The sequence below is a fragment of the Daphnia magna genome, linkage group LG10 (assembly GCF_020631705.1).
Source record: "Daphnia magna isolate NIES linkage group LG10, ASM2063170v1.1, whole genome shotgun sequence".
Lineage (NCBI taxonomy): Eukaryota > Metazoa > Arthropoda > Branchiopoda > Diplostraca > Daphniidae > Daphnia > Daphnia magna.
In genome coordinates, this window is record NC_059191.1 from 3,248,306 (window position 1) to 3,264,475 (window position 16,170).

The 16,170-nt window shown below is 43.2% G+C and overlaps 1 protein-coding gene across 1 annotated transcript; it reads right to left on the reverse strand.

Moving 5' to 3' along the window:
• Positions 1-2,314: 2,314 nt before the first annotated feature.
• On the reverse strand, positions 2,315-3,576 carry LOC116931773. Its single transcript, XM_045179953.1, has 2 exons — positions 3,450-3,576; positions 2,315-3,192 (listed from the first exon to the last, which is right to left on the reverse strand). Exon 2 carries the CDS (start codon positions 3,167-3,169, stop codon positions 2,315-2,317), a length of 855 nt encoding a protein of 284 aa, XP_045035888.1. The 5' UTR covers positions 3,170-3,192; positions 3,450-3,576.
• Between the last annotated feature and the right edge of the window lie 12,594 nt (positions 3,577-16,170).

A 16,170-nucleotide genomic window follows, 5' to 3' on the forward strand; every position in this document is an offset into this window, starting at 1 on the left:
TCGCACGACTTACAATAATCCTTAATATCACGCAAAATGTGAGGCCAATAGCATTTATCCCGTAACCGGAGATGCGTTCGTAAAAAGGCGAGGTGCCCTGCTAATAGCGAAGCGTGATATTCTTTAATAATACTTTTCCTTAATGAATACGGCACGACCGTTTGCTCTTGAATGAATTGCCTTCTTTTTTTCGATGGTAGGAGAAAATCCCTCCTCAAAACCCCTTGTTTAATGTGGAACAGCTCAATCTCCTTTATCCAGTCTGGGTTTTCCAATTCGTCTTGTTCGGACAATGTACATTCGTTGAGATAACGAATGATTTTTGAACAACTTTCATCTTTTCGTTGCTCCTCGATAATATTGTCAGTGAAATCCGTTCATTCCTCGGCAGTTACGACACGAATACGAGAAAAAGAAGTCTGCATTTGCGTGCTCCTTTCCTGGTTTGTGAGTAATTTTATACTTGACTGCCGACAATTCAATCGCCCATCTACCTATTCTGCTTTTCTCATCCTTGTGGGTTTCCAACCACTGGAGTGGTCTATGATCGCTAATGATTTCAAATTGGTCGTCCTGTAAATAGTGACGGTATCTTTTTATTCCATAAACGATGGCTAAAGCTTCGCGCTCTATAGCTGAGTAGTTACGTTCCGCCGCATTCAAGTGTCTACTCGAATACGCAATCACGACTTCCTTCCCATCCTGAATTTGACTGAGCACCGCGCCGATTCCATAGTTACTAGCGTCGGTGAAAATAAGGAACTCTTTATCGAAATCAGGGAAGGCGACGACAGGTGGCGTAATGAGACATTCGTGCCACGTTTCGAAAGCCTTTTGTTCGGCCTCTCTCCATGTGAAGGTGGCGTCCCCAGCATCTTGTTCTCTTAAAATTTTCTTAACTTTCTTGTTGTGATTATCCCTGTCCTTTTTCTTTTTGGTCAATTCTATTAACGGATGCGCGATATCCGCGAAATTTTTGATAAAACACCGATAGTAGGATGCGAGCCCTAAGAACGATTGAATTTCTACAATTGTTGTCGGCCTTTTTATAATTTTTAAACATTGTAATTTTCTCTGGGTCCGGAGCGATTCCACTGGCTGAAATCCCATGCCCTAGGTATTGCACTGATTCACAAATGAATTTTTATTTTGAGACGCCAAGTTTTAAATCGACTTCTTCTAAGAGGTTGAAGATGCGTCATAAATTTACTAAATGTTCTTCTTTCGATTTTGAGAAGACATATAATGTCATCGAGATAAACTAAACATATTTTCCCGATGACGGAACGTAAAATATAATTCATTAAACGTTGAAATGTGCCAGTCGCATTAGTCAACCCGAACGACAACCTTTTCCATTCGTACAGATTGTTGTCCACTATGAACGCTGTCTTTCCTTTGGAGCTGTCGTCCATTTCTATCTGCCAATAGCCTGAAGCTAATTCTAAGGTAGTGAAATACTTTTGCCCGTGGAGAAAGTCTAGAACATCGTCTATTCTAGGCAAGGGAAAGGAATCTTTTTTTGTTATACCATTGAGTTTTCTATAATCCATACAGAGTCGGATTCCTCCGTTTTTCTTTTTTACTAATACTACGGGGGCCGCCCATGGAGATACGGACGGCCTTATTATCTTGTTAACTAATAATTCCTGCAAAATACTGCCAAGCTCTGGTTTTACGTTTTGGTCTATCCAATAGGGGCATAATCTAATGGATCTTTGTCCTTCCGTATTAATGTGATGCTTTACTAGCCCCGTTTTCCATAATTCTCCTGTAGTGGATGCAAATATTGATTTTCTAACGATTAAAAAATTTGTAATGCTGGTTCTATCTACTCCTCTTGCTACGATGGTGGGCGAGGAGTCCGGTTTCAAGGTTTGTTTGACTCGGTAAATTCTCCTTTCGCTACCATCAATGATGAACTTGTGCTCGTACAATGCATCTAAACCTCAGATGCACTCCTTGCTGATGCTATCAACGACGATAAAATCCTGCAGAAGATTATCGCCAAAAACTTGAACTTGTAGGGTCACTAGCCCTCTTGTAACTAGTCTGGTGTTCTCTACACCGTATAAATCGACCGGAACGTCAGCAATAAACTTCATTACACCTTCCTTCAATCTGTTAAAAACTTCTGTCTTAATTAAACTTCTACCCGCCCCACTATCTAAAAGGCCCTTGAATTTCTCATTTCCAACTTGGATGGGAAGCCGCGGTATTTTATTTTTTCTGGTTTCTATTACTTGATTAATAATCTGCCGGGGTTTAGGACAAGGCCTACCGTTTTGCCCCATCACGTTACAATTGGTGGCTTCTAGTTTTCCTGATTCCAGGGGTTGAGCTGACCAGGATTCTGAGCTGGCGACGCATATTGGGCGTCGGAACGAAGTGGTGCGGATGGGCAATCACGCGCAATGTGCCCACCTTGACGGCATTTGAAGCAGGTTGGCCCGTTCGGTCCCCACCCACGCTTGTCAGTGTTGTGAGTTGTTGGGTTCCTGCCGTTATTTGCGCAATAAGCACAATAACGCTCTCGTCTCTGAGGGGGTCTATTAACCGGATTATTGTGATTATCCTTGTAAGATGGTGGTGGATTACGATGTACTGGCGGTTGATGAGGAAACCGAGTACTATTGTCTGTAACCAGACCACTGTAATTTTGTTGATACTGTCTCATTGGTTGAGCCTGGGGGATCGCTTGGCTCATACCGGTGACCTGAAGCTGTAGATTTCTCATCATTTTCTCTGAGTCTCTGGACTGTTTCATCATATCGCTATAACTCTTATTACTAGCTTTCAAAAGGTTTTTCAATTCCTCTATTTCCTGTTTGCTTTCCGCTAATTGGGTGTTATGGCTCGTGGCGACGGCATTGATTGACTCGTGACTCTTATCTGCAAGTTGGGTGGCTCTCATTTTCTGCGAAAGCTGCTCAATGACTGATTTTAGTTCTGAAATCTCGTTTTTTGTTTCCCTCAATTCCTGGGCATTAGCATTTGCCGAAACGGCGTTGACAAATTCGACGCTCCGTTTCTCTAGTTTCGCTTCATTTAAGATAGCTGCACATTTTTCTGTTGCTTTTACTAGGTCATTTAAGTTCCTATAGTCTTTAAAACTCATTCTTTCGCGTAGGTTGGGTTTTAACCCTCCCAGAAAGCCATCCATTAACATAGTCTCTCTTAATTTTAGGACATCTGCATCAATTGTCTTTCCTACTTCATTGGGTAGGCAAACGAGAAAGCTTCTGTAACCGGCAAACATAGTCACTGATAGATTCCCCAGAATTACGGATGCAATTTTTAAACTCTGTAAAGTACAGTTTTCTGTTATCCCCTCCGTGGAAGTGTTCATGGAGATTCTGTTTAACCTTAACGAATGATTTTTTCTTCCCTTGGATAATTTAGCTGGAAAGTTGTAATACAGTCCCCTGCAGACCCAAAAAGCTTTGAGCCTAAAAGTTATATTTTTCTCCCTTCTTCAAAATCAGCGGTGTCGACTACCCTTTCAAAATGTTGTATCCAGTCCTCAAATTTGGTTGACCCCATTCCATTGAAAGCGGGTACCTGAGCTAATAACGCTATCGTTTGTTGTTGCTGGTTCTGCAATAACTTTTGACTATTATAATAGCTCTGGTTCGTAGCAGTGGAGCAGTTGAACTCTTTTTCGACTATATCTACCGCGCGGAACTCGCTCGCACCACAAGCTGTTTTTGTCAACGCCAAGGCGGCTTTCGCTCCTGCTGCGGCATCTTCTCTTGACGCCCCTGTCTCCCGCAGACATTTGTACAAAGTCTCATATGGGTTTGGATGCGCCATCGTTGGTCTGGGTTCGTGTCGACCGTTTGCTGAGAAGTGGTCGATTTAAAATTTACGCTTTTGTACGGTGTGAACTTTGTTTCTATTTGTTTTGACGAGGACGGCTGGGGTTTTTCGAAGGGGGGAAGGGTCGTTTGAGTTTTTCTTGTTGAGTGCACGGGTTAGGCGTCAGCGTTTCCACCAATCGGGTTGAAGAGGAGGTCGTCTGTGTCCCTACTTGATTAGTAGGAGCTAGTTTCTCTGTCGTTTGTTGTGATTGGTCTGTATAAAAATTCTGATATCTGCTAATGGGCGTCGAAGAATATTTGAGGGGTGGAAGTGACTGGTCGTCGGCCGGCGTTTCTACTTTCTCTTTCCCTCTTAAATCCGCCTCAACACGTTCTCTGGTGCGTTCAAGGTCTTGCTCGACCTCTAAATCGTTATGAGACTTCACGCTGCTGAAATCGTCGTTCTCATCTGCTGACTGAGGATCGCTTTCGAGTTTGAGATAGATGTCGTTAATCAGAGTGGACTCGACAGGTTTAATCGTTTCTGGCACAAGAGCTGGAAAGCTTTGTTTCGATTACGTTCACTGACTCGGGTCGGTGGCACTTACTCGGTTGTTGCAATTTTTCCGCACCGTTAGACCCGGACCCGACTGCTCAGGTGCCTCTTCGGTGCGAAGTTCAACGTCTTCCACGTCAGCGTTTAATTCGGGATAAAGGCGAGTATGGGTGACAGGTGTCCTAGGTAGGGATTTGCTGACGGCGTGGGCCCAATCGTCTTGACGCTGGCTGGACGTTTCCCCGATCAAGTTTTGAATTGGATTGGACGTGCCATGTAAACCTTTTCCTTTACTTAAAAATGCTGCACGGTCTTCTTCGAACGAGGGATTTCCGGGCAGAGGTTTAGGCTCGACAAGGTAGTCGTTCTCGTCTTCGTAATAGGCGTCGACTGAGTAACAGTCGTCGTCAACGGCGGGCTGGCGTCGTTCCGCTGATTTCGGAGAGAAAGTGGTCAAAATAGACTTCCCGAGTGTGTTAAAAAAGCTAGGCTTGCCTAATTTTTGCTTTAGGGGCTACTGGCGTTGCCTGGGCCGTTCGTTGACAAGTGGTTGTCTGCGGTCGGGACGGTGCACGCATTCGATCCAGATGGTGCAAATTGTATCACCCCAAAAAATATCGTAAAGGGAAAAAATGACCGTGATACTGAAACAAGGCTGTAAAACTGTGGGGTGACGATAAGATCAGAAGGTAATGAAACTGTGCACTAACAATTGGCGGGGCCAGCTGATTTGGGGGGAAAATTCAATTGGGTTTCAGAAAGAAACCGGCTTGTCTGATTTCGGTTTAAAGTTACTGACGCTGCATTGGCATCGCATCACCGTAAAAAGAGAACGGTGGTGGAAAAAAAATGTGGATGGAGGAAAAAGTCAGTTAACGTGAGGCGGAATCAAACTCGACCTAACAATTGGTAGAGCCAACTGTTTTGGGAGAACAAATTAAAATAGACCTTCTCGGTGAGTTGAAAAAAAAAGAATTACCGGATTGTCTGATTTCGCTTTAGAATTACTGGCTTTGCATTGGTCATTCGTTGACGAGGGGTTTTCGGTGGTAGTAAAGCGCATCACCGAAAAAAGAAAATGGTGGCGATGCTTTGCAGAGAGAGAAAAAAATGGATGGGGAAAAAAACAGTTAACGTAAGGAGGAAATCAAACTCGACCTAACAATTGGCCGAGCCAACTGATTTTGGAGAACAATTTTAAATAGACCTTCTCGGTGAGTTGAAAAAAAAGAATTCCCGGCTTGTCTGATTTCGCCTTAGAATTACTGGCTTTGCATTGGTCATTCGTTGACGAGGGGTTTTCGGTTGTCGTAAAGCGCATCACAAAAAAAAATAATTGCGGCGATGCTTCTCAGAGAAAGAAAAAAATGGATGGAGAAAAAAAAATAGAGTTAGCTGAAGACCAACAAAACTGCTATATAAGTTATACAAAAAATGGCAGAGTTGGCTGAAGACCAACAGAACTGCTATACAAGTTATACAAAAAATGGCAGAGTTAGCTGAAGACCAACAGAACTGCTATACAACGTGTGTGTGTGGCGAATAATACCCCTTTTCACGATTGGAGGGTGGTGAAAGTTGCTTTCTTGCCGGCATAGCCATTAAGAAAGTGTTTGATTTACTCTCGCGTATATCACTGAAAGCAAGCAATATACTAAGAATCAATCCCTAACCCGACTGACAAGATCCACGCCGTGTACATACGATCGCTAAATCTTTCGACAGCCGCTTCGGAATGACGTTAAACGTATAATGTAAAACTCATCCGGAAATGACCACATGGGGGTCCTGGAGCCAAAATAATTCATGCAGCAATTGAAGGATAAGACACACGAGTACGATAGATCGCTGCCACCAATGTAATGGTTTACACGCGCGTGGAACGTGTAAACTATAACAAGATTTTAAAGTAAAAAAGAATCGTTGTTGGACTTTCCCACCTGTTGTATTTGTAGGCACAGTAGGGCTGGGACAGCCGGGACAGGCAGGAACAACTAGCGAGAATGCTAACAGAAGACTGAAGGGGCCAGCTAATTCTAGTTCTATTTATTAGTTCTTGTAGAAGCATTTTTTCCTTGGTTGGCGTGGAAGTCGCGATAGCGTCCTTTCCAACGGTCAACTTGACCTTCTTCTTTGTTCGAAAACAAGGTGGCTTTTTCCGCAACGGTCAACTTCCCGTATTGCTTGGGGCGCCAGAGGGGCGACTTTCTAGAAAGTCGAAGGCCATCGTTTTTCTGTTGTCAGAGATCTCGATTCTTTACACTCGTTTACAGCTGTCAAATAATTGTCTTTGTTGTCACACTCCTTTCTTTAATCTATTTCCTCCAGCATGGGTAGGCTTTGTGTACACTCGGTAGCAGTGACTGACCCTTCACTACCTCAGCATAGTTTACAAAGTTTGAACATCCATCAAGCGGGGGGGTTTTCTTCTTCCAATTTGTTAAAGTGGTAGGTTTGTGTGCGGCTCATTGGTGTAGTAGTATGATTCTCGCTTAGGGTGCGAGAGGTTCCGGTTTCAATTCCCGGATGAGCCCACAGTGAGCGTTGTACTCGGGGATGTAGCTCAGATGGTAGAGCGCTCGCTTAGCATGCGAGAAGTACGTGGATCGAGACGCTGCCGCGCAGCCGTTTTACCCACTCAAGTTGGGCATCCATTAGTGAACTTTTTAAATAGTTATGGCTTATAGCTGCAACAAAGCCGCAAAAGTGTTCTCAAACTGAAACTCAAACAGTGACCGCAATCCTTCGTCAAATCTCCGTCTAAGACTGTACACCGATGACTGATTATCAATAACTTGCCAAAACAGAGAATTTTCTATTTTTGATTCAACCAAGCAACAAAAATATGACATCGTAACAATGAACAATTCTAACTGTTCCCATACCTGGAATCGAACTTGAGCCTCCTGGGTGAAAGCCAGGTATCATTCATCTATCATCTAGACTTCGTGGAGAGCAGACGTGTTTTTAAAGAGCTCCGGTTTTCATTGATGAAGTATTTTAGCTCCTTGTATTATTTTTACATTTTATCCATTGACATCCAAAAAACCCTTTGAAAAAAATTCTTATGCTTTAACCAAAACAAATACTGAATTTTAATGCATACATTTCTTTAATTTTAATACTCCATAGAATTTATTTATTTATTCTTTTTATCCTTGATTTTTTTTCATTTGATTCAACACTTTCTTCGGTTTTTAAATTTTTTTTTATTCTTCACTAATTTTTTTTATTCCACAATTTCTTCGGTTTTAAAATTTTTTTTAGTCTTCACTAAATTTTTTTTATTCCACAATTTCATCGATTTTTATTATTTTTTTTTTATTCTTCGCAAAATAATTTTATTTTTAATTTTTAGTACTAAAAACATAAATTTTGCTATTTTTTTTCTTTCTTAAATTTTTAAAAATCCTTTCTTTCTATATTTATTTAGAATTTTCTCTTCAGATTTTTAATGTTTTTTTTTTATTTTTCTAACCTTAATTTACCGATTTTTTCTTTACTTGTTTGTTTTTAGTCAATAAGAATTACTGTTTTATTCTTTCATATGTAAGTGGGCCCAGGGTAGCAATGGCAGAGTTAGGAGCATCTAGTAGAAATGCCACTAGAGTAAGACTCCATAGGACAATCATTAAAATCCCAGTTCCTCTGCCAAACATTTTAAAATGTGGGGAGAAAACCTGTCAAAGTGAGCGGGTAGCGGTCCCTGGTCTGGGGATCGCAAGAGACAATTGGCGGAGACACACATAAAAGAAATACATTCTAGGAGAGGGGTTCAGTACACCACCCAGTATGTCTGCCTTGGCTGTAAAAATGAATTTAATTCATTTATTTCAACCGGCAGACATGCAAGACCTTGTACTGAGTCCCTTTCCTCCAGTATTCTCCGCCAATCCCTCGAACTTACCATTGCATCTGCAATGGATGGTTCGCAGGGGTCTCCTATTCCCGCTCACTCTACTCTCACCTCATTTTCCCCTTCCAGAATAGAAGGGGACAAAATAATTTAAAAATACCCTGGGAAACCCACGAAGTGTCCTAGGTGTGAGAGGACTACCTTGGCAACTAACACCAGAGCCATGGGTAGTATCCACAGACACCTAGAGACAGCCAACACACTCCGACTAGTTAAATATAGGAAATGCGGAGTGTGTGGATTTGCTTGAGTTGGCCCTACACTAAAAGTAAATTACCAAAGGTTACATTCAAATCACAACCCATCACCCTCCATCCGATTTGCTGGGATATCCAGCAATTTTTACCGCTAGCCCTATTTTAGATCTTGGGAGGGAGTTCGCCTCCTCTTGTAATACACAAAATTTTAGTTGGCTTTATGAACTCCCCCCACAAGAAAATACTAGCCCCACAATTTTATCACAAGAGATTTTAGACCCTTCACCTAACCCCGAGACCTTAACCTTTATCCCCAGTCAGCAAAGCAATCGAGGACGTAGTCACAATTTCTCACAAAAGCAGAGCCAAAGAGACGACGATTTTGTCAGTCTCTGGGTCCCTGCCTTCTTGAGTTGTGAGACTTTACATGACCTGGACGACGTCCTCGGACGTTGCACAGCTGACTGGCTCCCTAAAGCACAAATTTTACAAGACCCTAGCCCTGAACAACCCCGAGGAAACCCTGACAAAAGAAAAAGAAACCAAAACCGGCAGATGCAGAAGGCTCGGCGACATATCAAGCAAATGGCGTACGAGGCGAGGAAGATTCATCGGCTCTTCAACACTTACCCAAGAAGAGCCGTTCGAGAGGTGCTCGAAGACCGTTCACCCTCCTACGATGGTACTGTACAAGCTGCGGAGGAATATCTCAAGAGGACTTACAACCGATTGAGACCTTCTCCGCAGCAGTGCCAAAGGGCGAGGGAACTCTACGACACCTGCGACTGGTCCCAACCTTCAGAGGACCAGATGAACTTCCTTAATCGTGCGCCAACCCAACAAGAGCTTGAAGCTAATCTTCGCCGGACTACCAACACATCACCAGGGGTTGATGGCCTAGAATACCGTCATCTTAGAGCCATCGACACCAACTGCATTCTGCTGGAAACAGTTTGTAAAATGGTTTGGAAGCTAGGGTTTCCTAATTGTTGGAAGACATCGCGAACTGTCCCCATTTTCAAGAATGGGGACACTAGCGACTCCTCCAACTTTAGACCAATATCCCTTCTTCCTACCATTTACAAACTGTTCTCGGGAGTGATCAGCCAGAGAATAACGGAAGTCGCTTCCGATCTTGCCTGGTTATCTCCCGAGCAAAAGGGTTTCCTCTCGGGGGTCCATGGTATTCAGGAACATACACAGCTCTTACAGACGGTTGTCAAGGAGACAAAGACCAAACGAAAGGAAATGTCTATAGCATGGCTGGACATATGCAACGCGTTTGGATCTGTGTCTCACGCCGTTCTGAATGAGCTGTTCACATCACTTCCAATACCAGAGGACCTCCGGCGCATCCTGGTTGACATATATTCGGGAAATCGGATGGATTTTGCCGTTGGGAAAGAATCTATCCGCATTTTACCGACAGCAGGTGTTCGCCAGGGTGACGCTCTTAGTTCCCCTATTTTTAACCTGGCTTCCGATCCCCTCGACAGGGCCGGAAAGTCCAATATTAACCCCGGATTTTTATTATTTGGCTCGCACGTGAAAACAACGGCATATGCTGACGACATTGCCGTGGTTACAAATTCTCCCTCCGAGCTCCGAAAACATTTTAAACGCTTTTACCCTCACCGCAAACACCTTGGGGCTGCAATTTAATGCCGGGAAGTGTGCTTGCCTGGCCTTCGACAAAGGCAAGCCGTCTGACGCCCAGAGCCGAATTGGTGATCAATTAATTCGGTGCTTTGGTCCAGACGACCAAGAAACATATCTTGGTACACCGATCGGCGGAAAATTGCGGTTCCGACCACCAACTGACCTTATCCCTAACCTAGACAAGATTGCCGCCTCCCACCTCGCACCATGGAAAAACTTGAAATCTTCCGTAGCCACCTTCTTCCCTCCCTTTCCCATCACCTCGCTTCGGGTCGGGTCCTAAAAGACTGCCTTACCCAACAGGACACTGAGTGTAGGAAGTTTCTAGGTCTTATTTGCAACCTTCCCAATCACGCAACGGTCCCGTTTTTCTACGCGGACCGGCGGGTTGGGGGCGTAGGAACATGCCGCCTCACTGATGATGCCGATATCTGGACCATCGCCAGGGCTGCTCAGCTCCTCACTTGTAGAGACTTTACAGTGAGGAACATATGCCGAGAGCAGCTCCATGACACCATCCGGCGAGGGTTCAGAAACGAGCATCCAGGAGTGTTGCTAGTTGGGGAATATCTTTCGGGATCCGTGGATGGGGGGCTCTACAGACTGAGGTACGCGAAGGCAGGGTCCAATCTTTGGACTCTTGCCCGCTAAGCTGCCAAACGACTGGGAGTGCGGATTGATGTATCCGGTGACGAAAATCTAAAAATTGTCGCCGATGACGTCTCCCTAAGCCCAGTGAAGGCAGTCTGCGGACTTCGGAAAGTAGCTCGGCAGCGCTATACCAGGGACCTAATTTCCGACAAGAGCCACCAGGGAGTAGTTGCCACTGGCTTCTCCCTGGAAGACAAGTCGAAAGACATGGCTCGCCTGGTATCCTGCCGTACGCCCCTCTCCTTCCGAGACTGGAGATATCTTCACAGGGCCCGGCTCGACATCCTTCCTCTTTGGGGGCAATCGTGGTTTTGCTCACAGGAGCAAGATACGAGTTAGCCACCGATGCGGAAAGAAAAATGAGACCGGGGTTTCATGTGCTTAACCCCTGTGAAGAAGGTCTCCCTACTAGAACATGTACGTCCATGGTATATCCATGGTATGTACATTTTGGGATGTAGTATATCCCATTTGTACATACAATGGATGTACTGGAAACTTCCTAATTACCTTCCCATGGACGTCGCATATGGTATATCGTCTGTATGTCCTGCTAAGTATATACCAATTACATTCAAAATCTGTCCTAATCGGTACAGATACGGAATAAAATTTATTGGTACCAGCGCAGAAGAATTTTCTTTTTTAAAACGCAAAGCTTAACATTAAAAGGAAAAGTAATAACACAGCAGAAGCATTGTTTTTCCAATAATGGTATTGGAGCGATCAAACGGATAAATCAATTAATTGTTATGATCACAGGGCAATAAAAGATACTAGTTATCTTCTATGTTTTCTGCGTTTTCCCTTTTAGTAAGAGCGGCTGCTCGCGCTGCGTTTCTTGTGGTTTCTTCAGCTGATCTTGAAAATGCTTTGATTGTTTCACATTGCAATGCCGAATCGTTGGAGTGGCTTCAAGCCGTGTTTCTGCGAAGCCCATCTGACATTCAAAACAAAGATGAAAATAAGTTAATTAAAGTAAATTAAGAAATTAAAACTTTACCCCATACAGCTAACACAATTGGGGATTTTTTCAGTTTATGTTTTTGTATTGTTCCTCTCTTCACCCCGCAACAGTTGCATAGCGCCCGAACATTAACGGAAACCACTTCTTTCCATGCTTTCTTGACACTCTCGGACTCCGTTGCTCCACCAATGTTTTTCACGAAACGAGCCTAAAGAATATAAACAATTAAATCCATAAGTAGATTTCGAAATGGATAATTATGGCAATTTACCAACGCTTCACGCTTCCTTTCGTCGACAGTGAGCGCATTTTGGAATGCCACTAAATCTTCGAATGTGCTAAGGGGCAACTCATTCAAAGGATCCAAATTTTCTCTTACTTCAGGGCGATACGTATCAAAGGCCAGCAATTTGAGAAACTTGACGTTGAATGTTGTTCACATTTTCGTTCATTTGGTAAACAGCCCGCAGTACAGCGTCAGCAGGTACCTCACGGCGACAATCGTTTACACCAGAGGAGGGATGATTATTTAATCCTGTGGAGACACGTCGTACAGGAGTAGTGGCGGGATCAACTGCAGCACGTCGATTACCATTAGGAATAAGTTGTGAAACAGAAGGACGTCGAAGAGGTTCGCCGACTGGTGGAGCTTCCTTTCTTCTAACTTCTTTAGCATAATTAACACTTGAAATAGGTTGTTTGGCAGTAACAAGAACACCAGGATAACGAGGAGAGGCTGTGTTGACGTTAACTTTTGGAGTGTGGCTATTCCCGCTAGCAGCAGGTTGTTACTCGGAGCTTGTCGATTAGAATTGGCGTCAGGGGTTTGTTGATGAGGATGACCTTTACTTGCAGTCCTTTTGATATCGGTTGAATGTTCAGTAGAACGTCTGCCATGAAATGCTTTATGAATCGGACGAGAACGATTTCCGTTAGCAGAAGGGGCTGGGGTATGTTTATTTGTGCTGCAGCCAGGTAGAACTTGATCCCAAGAATCTTCTCGATAACGACTTCCACTTGCAACGGGTTCTGCATTTTGCCGTTTACCATCGGGTTGACCTAGGGGAATAGAGTTTTCTCGTACACGTCTCCCAATTGCAGGAGAATGTTCAACAGGAGCCCGCCGAAATGAGTTGCCGCCAAGAAGAGCAGAATCAATTTGTCCGTGCGAACGGTTACCATCGCTGCTGGGTTTTTCAACAGAAACACGCCGACTAACATGGTTGACTATTGGTGCTTGATTGAAATAACTGTTTTTCGGGCGATTGCGAACAGCATCTTGATAACTTTGGCTTTCACCATTAGCAGATTGGTTTAATGTACCACTATTGCTCTCGTCTTCTGATTGCAAAGGTGTATTTACTTTAACCGGACTTGGCAGGCCTAGAATAAAAATTGTCTTTAGTTCAGTTCAAAACGGATTAAATTTAAACGTATCGCACCTGGTTCCTTTTGTGTGGATGTATAGAATCCTCCTGACGAAAATAATATAATTACCCAAAATTTAACCAATAATATGAAAAATACACAAAAAAAATATTTGAGTGATAATAACTCTTCTCGCCAACAGAAAGAGGAAGTGAAGGTATTATTTCTTCCATTTCTAGTAAATCACTACCATCACTACTTGTATCAGCTGATAAAGGCATTCTCTTATTCCTCTTTAAATATTTAGTTAGACTCTGTCCATGTTCTTCATCGTCATCGTTTGGTAGATCGTCGTCAGAACTTGGCACATTCCCTAGATTAATAGAACAATTAGATTAGATAGATTAACAAAGTAAAAGTACAATTGCAAGTTTAATACCTTTATCACATTCTTTTGGTGAGCACAAACCTCATAAAATAATAGTAAACCACAGATATATAATATTGGTTGCTGTTACAAAATATCACAATAATGAGATAACTCTAATGCTTACCAAAAGGAAGTGATGGTTTGTCGTGCAAGTCAACATCAAATTCATAATCTGACGAAAAAGGTTTTTTCTTTCTTCTCATAGATCTACGTAGATTAGGTCCATTTGTCTCTAAATGTTGTTCGAGGTCTTCATCTTCTGAAAGGTCAGTATACTGCACAGCACTAGACAGACTTTTCCTAGCCAATTCATAAGAACCTTAAACAAACAAGCAAAACCAATATTAGTTATACAAAATAATGCTATTGGTAAAAAGACACGTGCAAAACGTACTGTAAGACTTCCTGAAATCTGCTCTGAAACTTTGCCAAATTTCTGTATCGGGATCATGCCTCATTTTTATTGGAGTTATTGTACTCTTACCAGGTGGGTAAGAAGAATACAATTCCACTTCGTCACCAAACAACCAGAAATCGGGTACAATCGCGACTTGTAAAGTTCCATCACAGTGCAAATCAACGATGGCGAAAGTACCATGCTTAATTTTAGATGGACATAAACGTTAGTCATAAAATTCTCAAAAACATCGGAAATGACAGAACATTTGATACTCACATCTTCGTAGTGTAACGAAGGCCTACACATATATTTACTCAACATGCCCACATTTTATGATCTTATGTTACTCCCTTTTTCACTTATGATATCCACCTTTTTCCTTATGTTAACGTTTACAATTCGTATCGTATTTCCTGTTTACTTCCTTGAAACGTTGTTTGTCAATCCGGAGATGAAGTCATCAACGCTTTTAGCTGACCTCGATGAACACCTGCAACTGATGCGCATATCGCACAATAAATAAACAATCAATTGATTGGTTGCTCGTGCCGAGTTGCGACAGGCCATCAGCGTCTGTGACCACTCCCGAAATGCGAGGTTTCGTGATGAACCCACATTTCCGACAAACAGAGTCGTTCGGCAACTTCCACAACGTTTAGACGCGGAAACTCTGTCGGTGCAAATTCTTGAATTTGCTAGAGTCTTCTCACAGTTCTGAAACGTTTAGTAGTCGAATTGCTGAGTGTTAATTTCTCCGCTTCCTATCGTTTTACCAGCGTGCGCTCCCGTAACGCTCGCGCTACATCGGTAAGCTTCCAAATTGTCCTTATTTCGTTGGTCATTATGGTTTGGCTCGTTATCCCCTTTCTTGTCATATTGTATGTCCTTTCCCGTGTAATTCTTATGGCCTTAGTCAAGTAAAATACATGTCTATCATTGTGGGCAATTCGCCTCCGAGTTCACTTAAATTCCAATTCGAAACAACATTTAATTCTTTGTAATACTACAATCCCCAAAGGGATGTATTACATAATGGTGGCAGCGCTTTTTGAACTCAACCACAATGAATGATGATGTTATTACTGGCGGGTCTAGAATTCCACGAACTCCCATACAACCCAGTGTGCCCCAAATTAATGTTCCCCTGCCCAGTGAGCCAACTGTTGCTAGATCGCTTAATTTTGATAAGTTGCATGTTGAACCCCAAACTGCACCTGATACATGTCCAGCTTGTACCACTCCCAAACCAATTTCTGAACCGGCTAGTAAACCCGCTTCTTCCGTTGTAAGTACACAACCATCTAGAGTTAGTTCTCAGTTAAGTAAGCTTAGGTCTAACGGTGCGTACGAAGCCGTAGCTCGTCTTGATCTTGTTTCCAGACGGAAACCCAGAGGTAGTTTTGCCTCTGGAACCGTTTCAGAGAAGCGTTCACCCTCTATTTTTGCTAGAATTGCTGCGCGTATTTCCCCAGCTAAGTCTCCTCCAAAAGTTTCCCCTAAGTCTAGTTCAGTAGCAAAAACTGTGTTAGGGTTTTTCACGAGGAACTCCCCGAATGGAAAATCAACTGAACCTGAGCCTACGACATCTATTCAACAAAATCAAGAACAATCAACAGAAGATATTCCAGCCCAAAACGAGCCAGCTTCCGTACCTTATCCTTGCGATCAAGAGCCTGAAGGAGAGAGAAGCGGACTTTCAGTCGACCGATCCGAAGACCTGGGTACAGCTAATTTGGTTGATTCAAGACATCCGTCTATCGAACCACTATTTACCCGAAACGAATCCAACGACGGTGTGGACAGAACCAACGATTCTGCTGAGACATCTGACGTCGATCCTACAGGTGAAACTACACGCACAGGCGAAGAAAACAACCCAATCGGAAGCCCAAGCGTCCGTGCTGACATCGATCTTCATATCACATGCGAGACAATTCCTGATATTTCTGCTGAGTCAAATTCACTGCATCACGGAACTGCAAGGCGTGACACCACATAAACACGAGACAATCTTAGCCTCGTTTCAGAATTTTGGAACTTCCATCAGACACCGAGAAGAACGCTACCTACATCTAACGAACGAAGTGAGAGAGTTATCCTCCCACTTGGAAGTGCAGCTACTGACCCATCAACAGTCGTTCCTGATAGACATCCGCAACCTAATCTTGTACCTGCGGGAGCTACGCCTGCTGACTCCGCTGGAACCGCTAATTCCGGAAATCAACT

What these genes read in the sequence shown, in the direction of transcription:
- LOC116931773 (XM_045179953.1), bottom strand. Translation starts at nt 3,169, where the DNA reads ATGTTAATGGATGGCTTTCTGGGAGGGTTAAAACCCAACCTACGCGAA.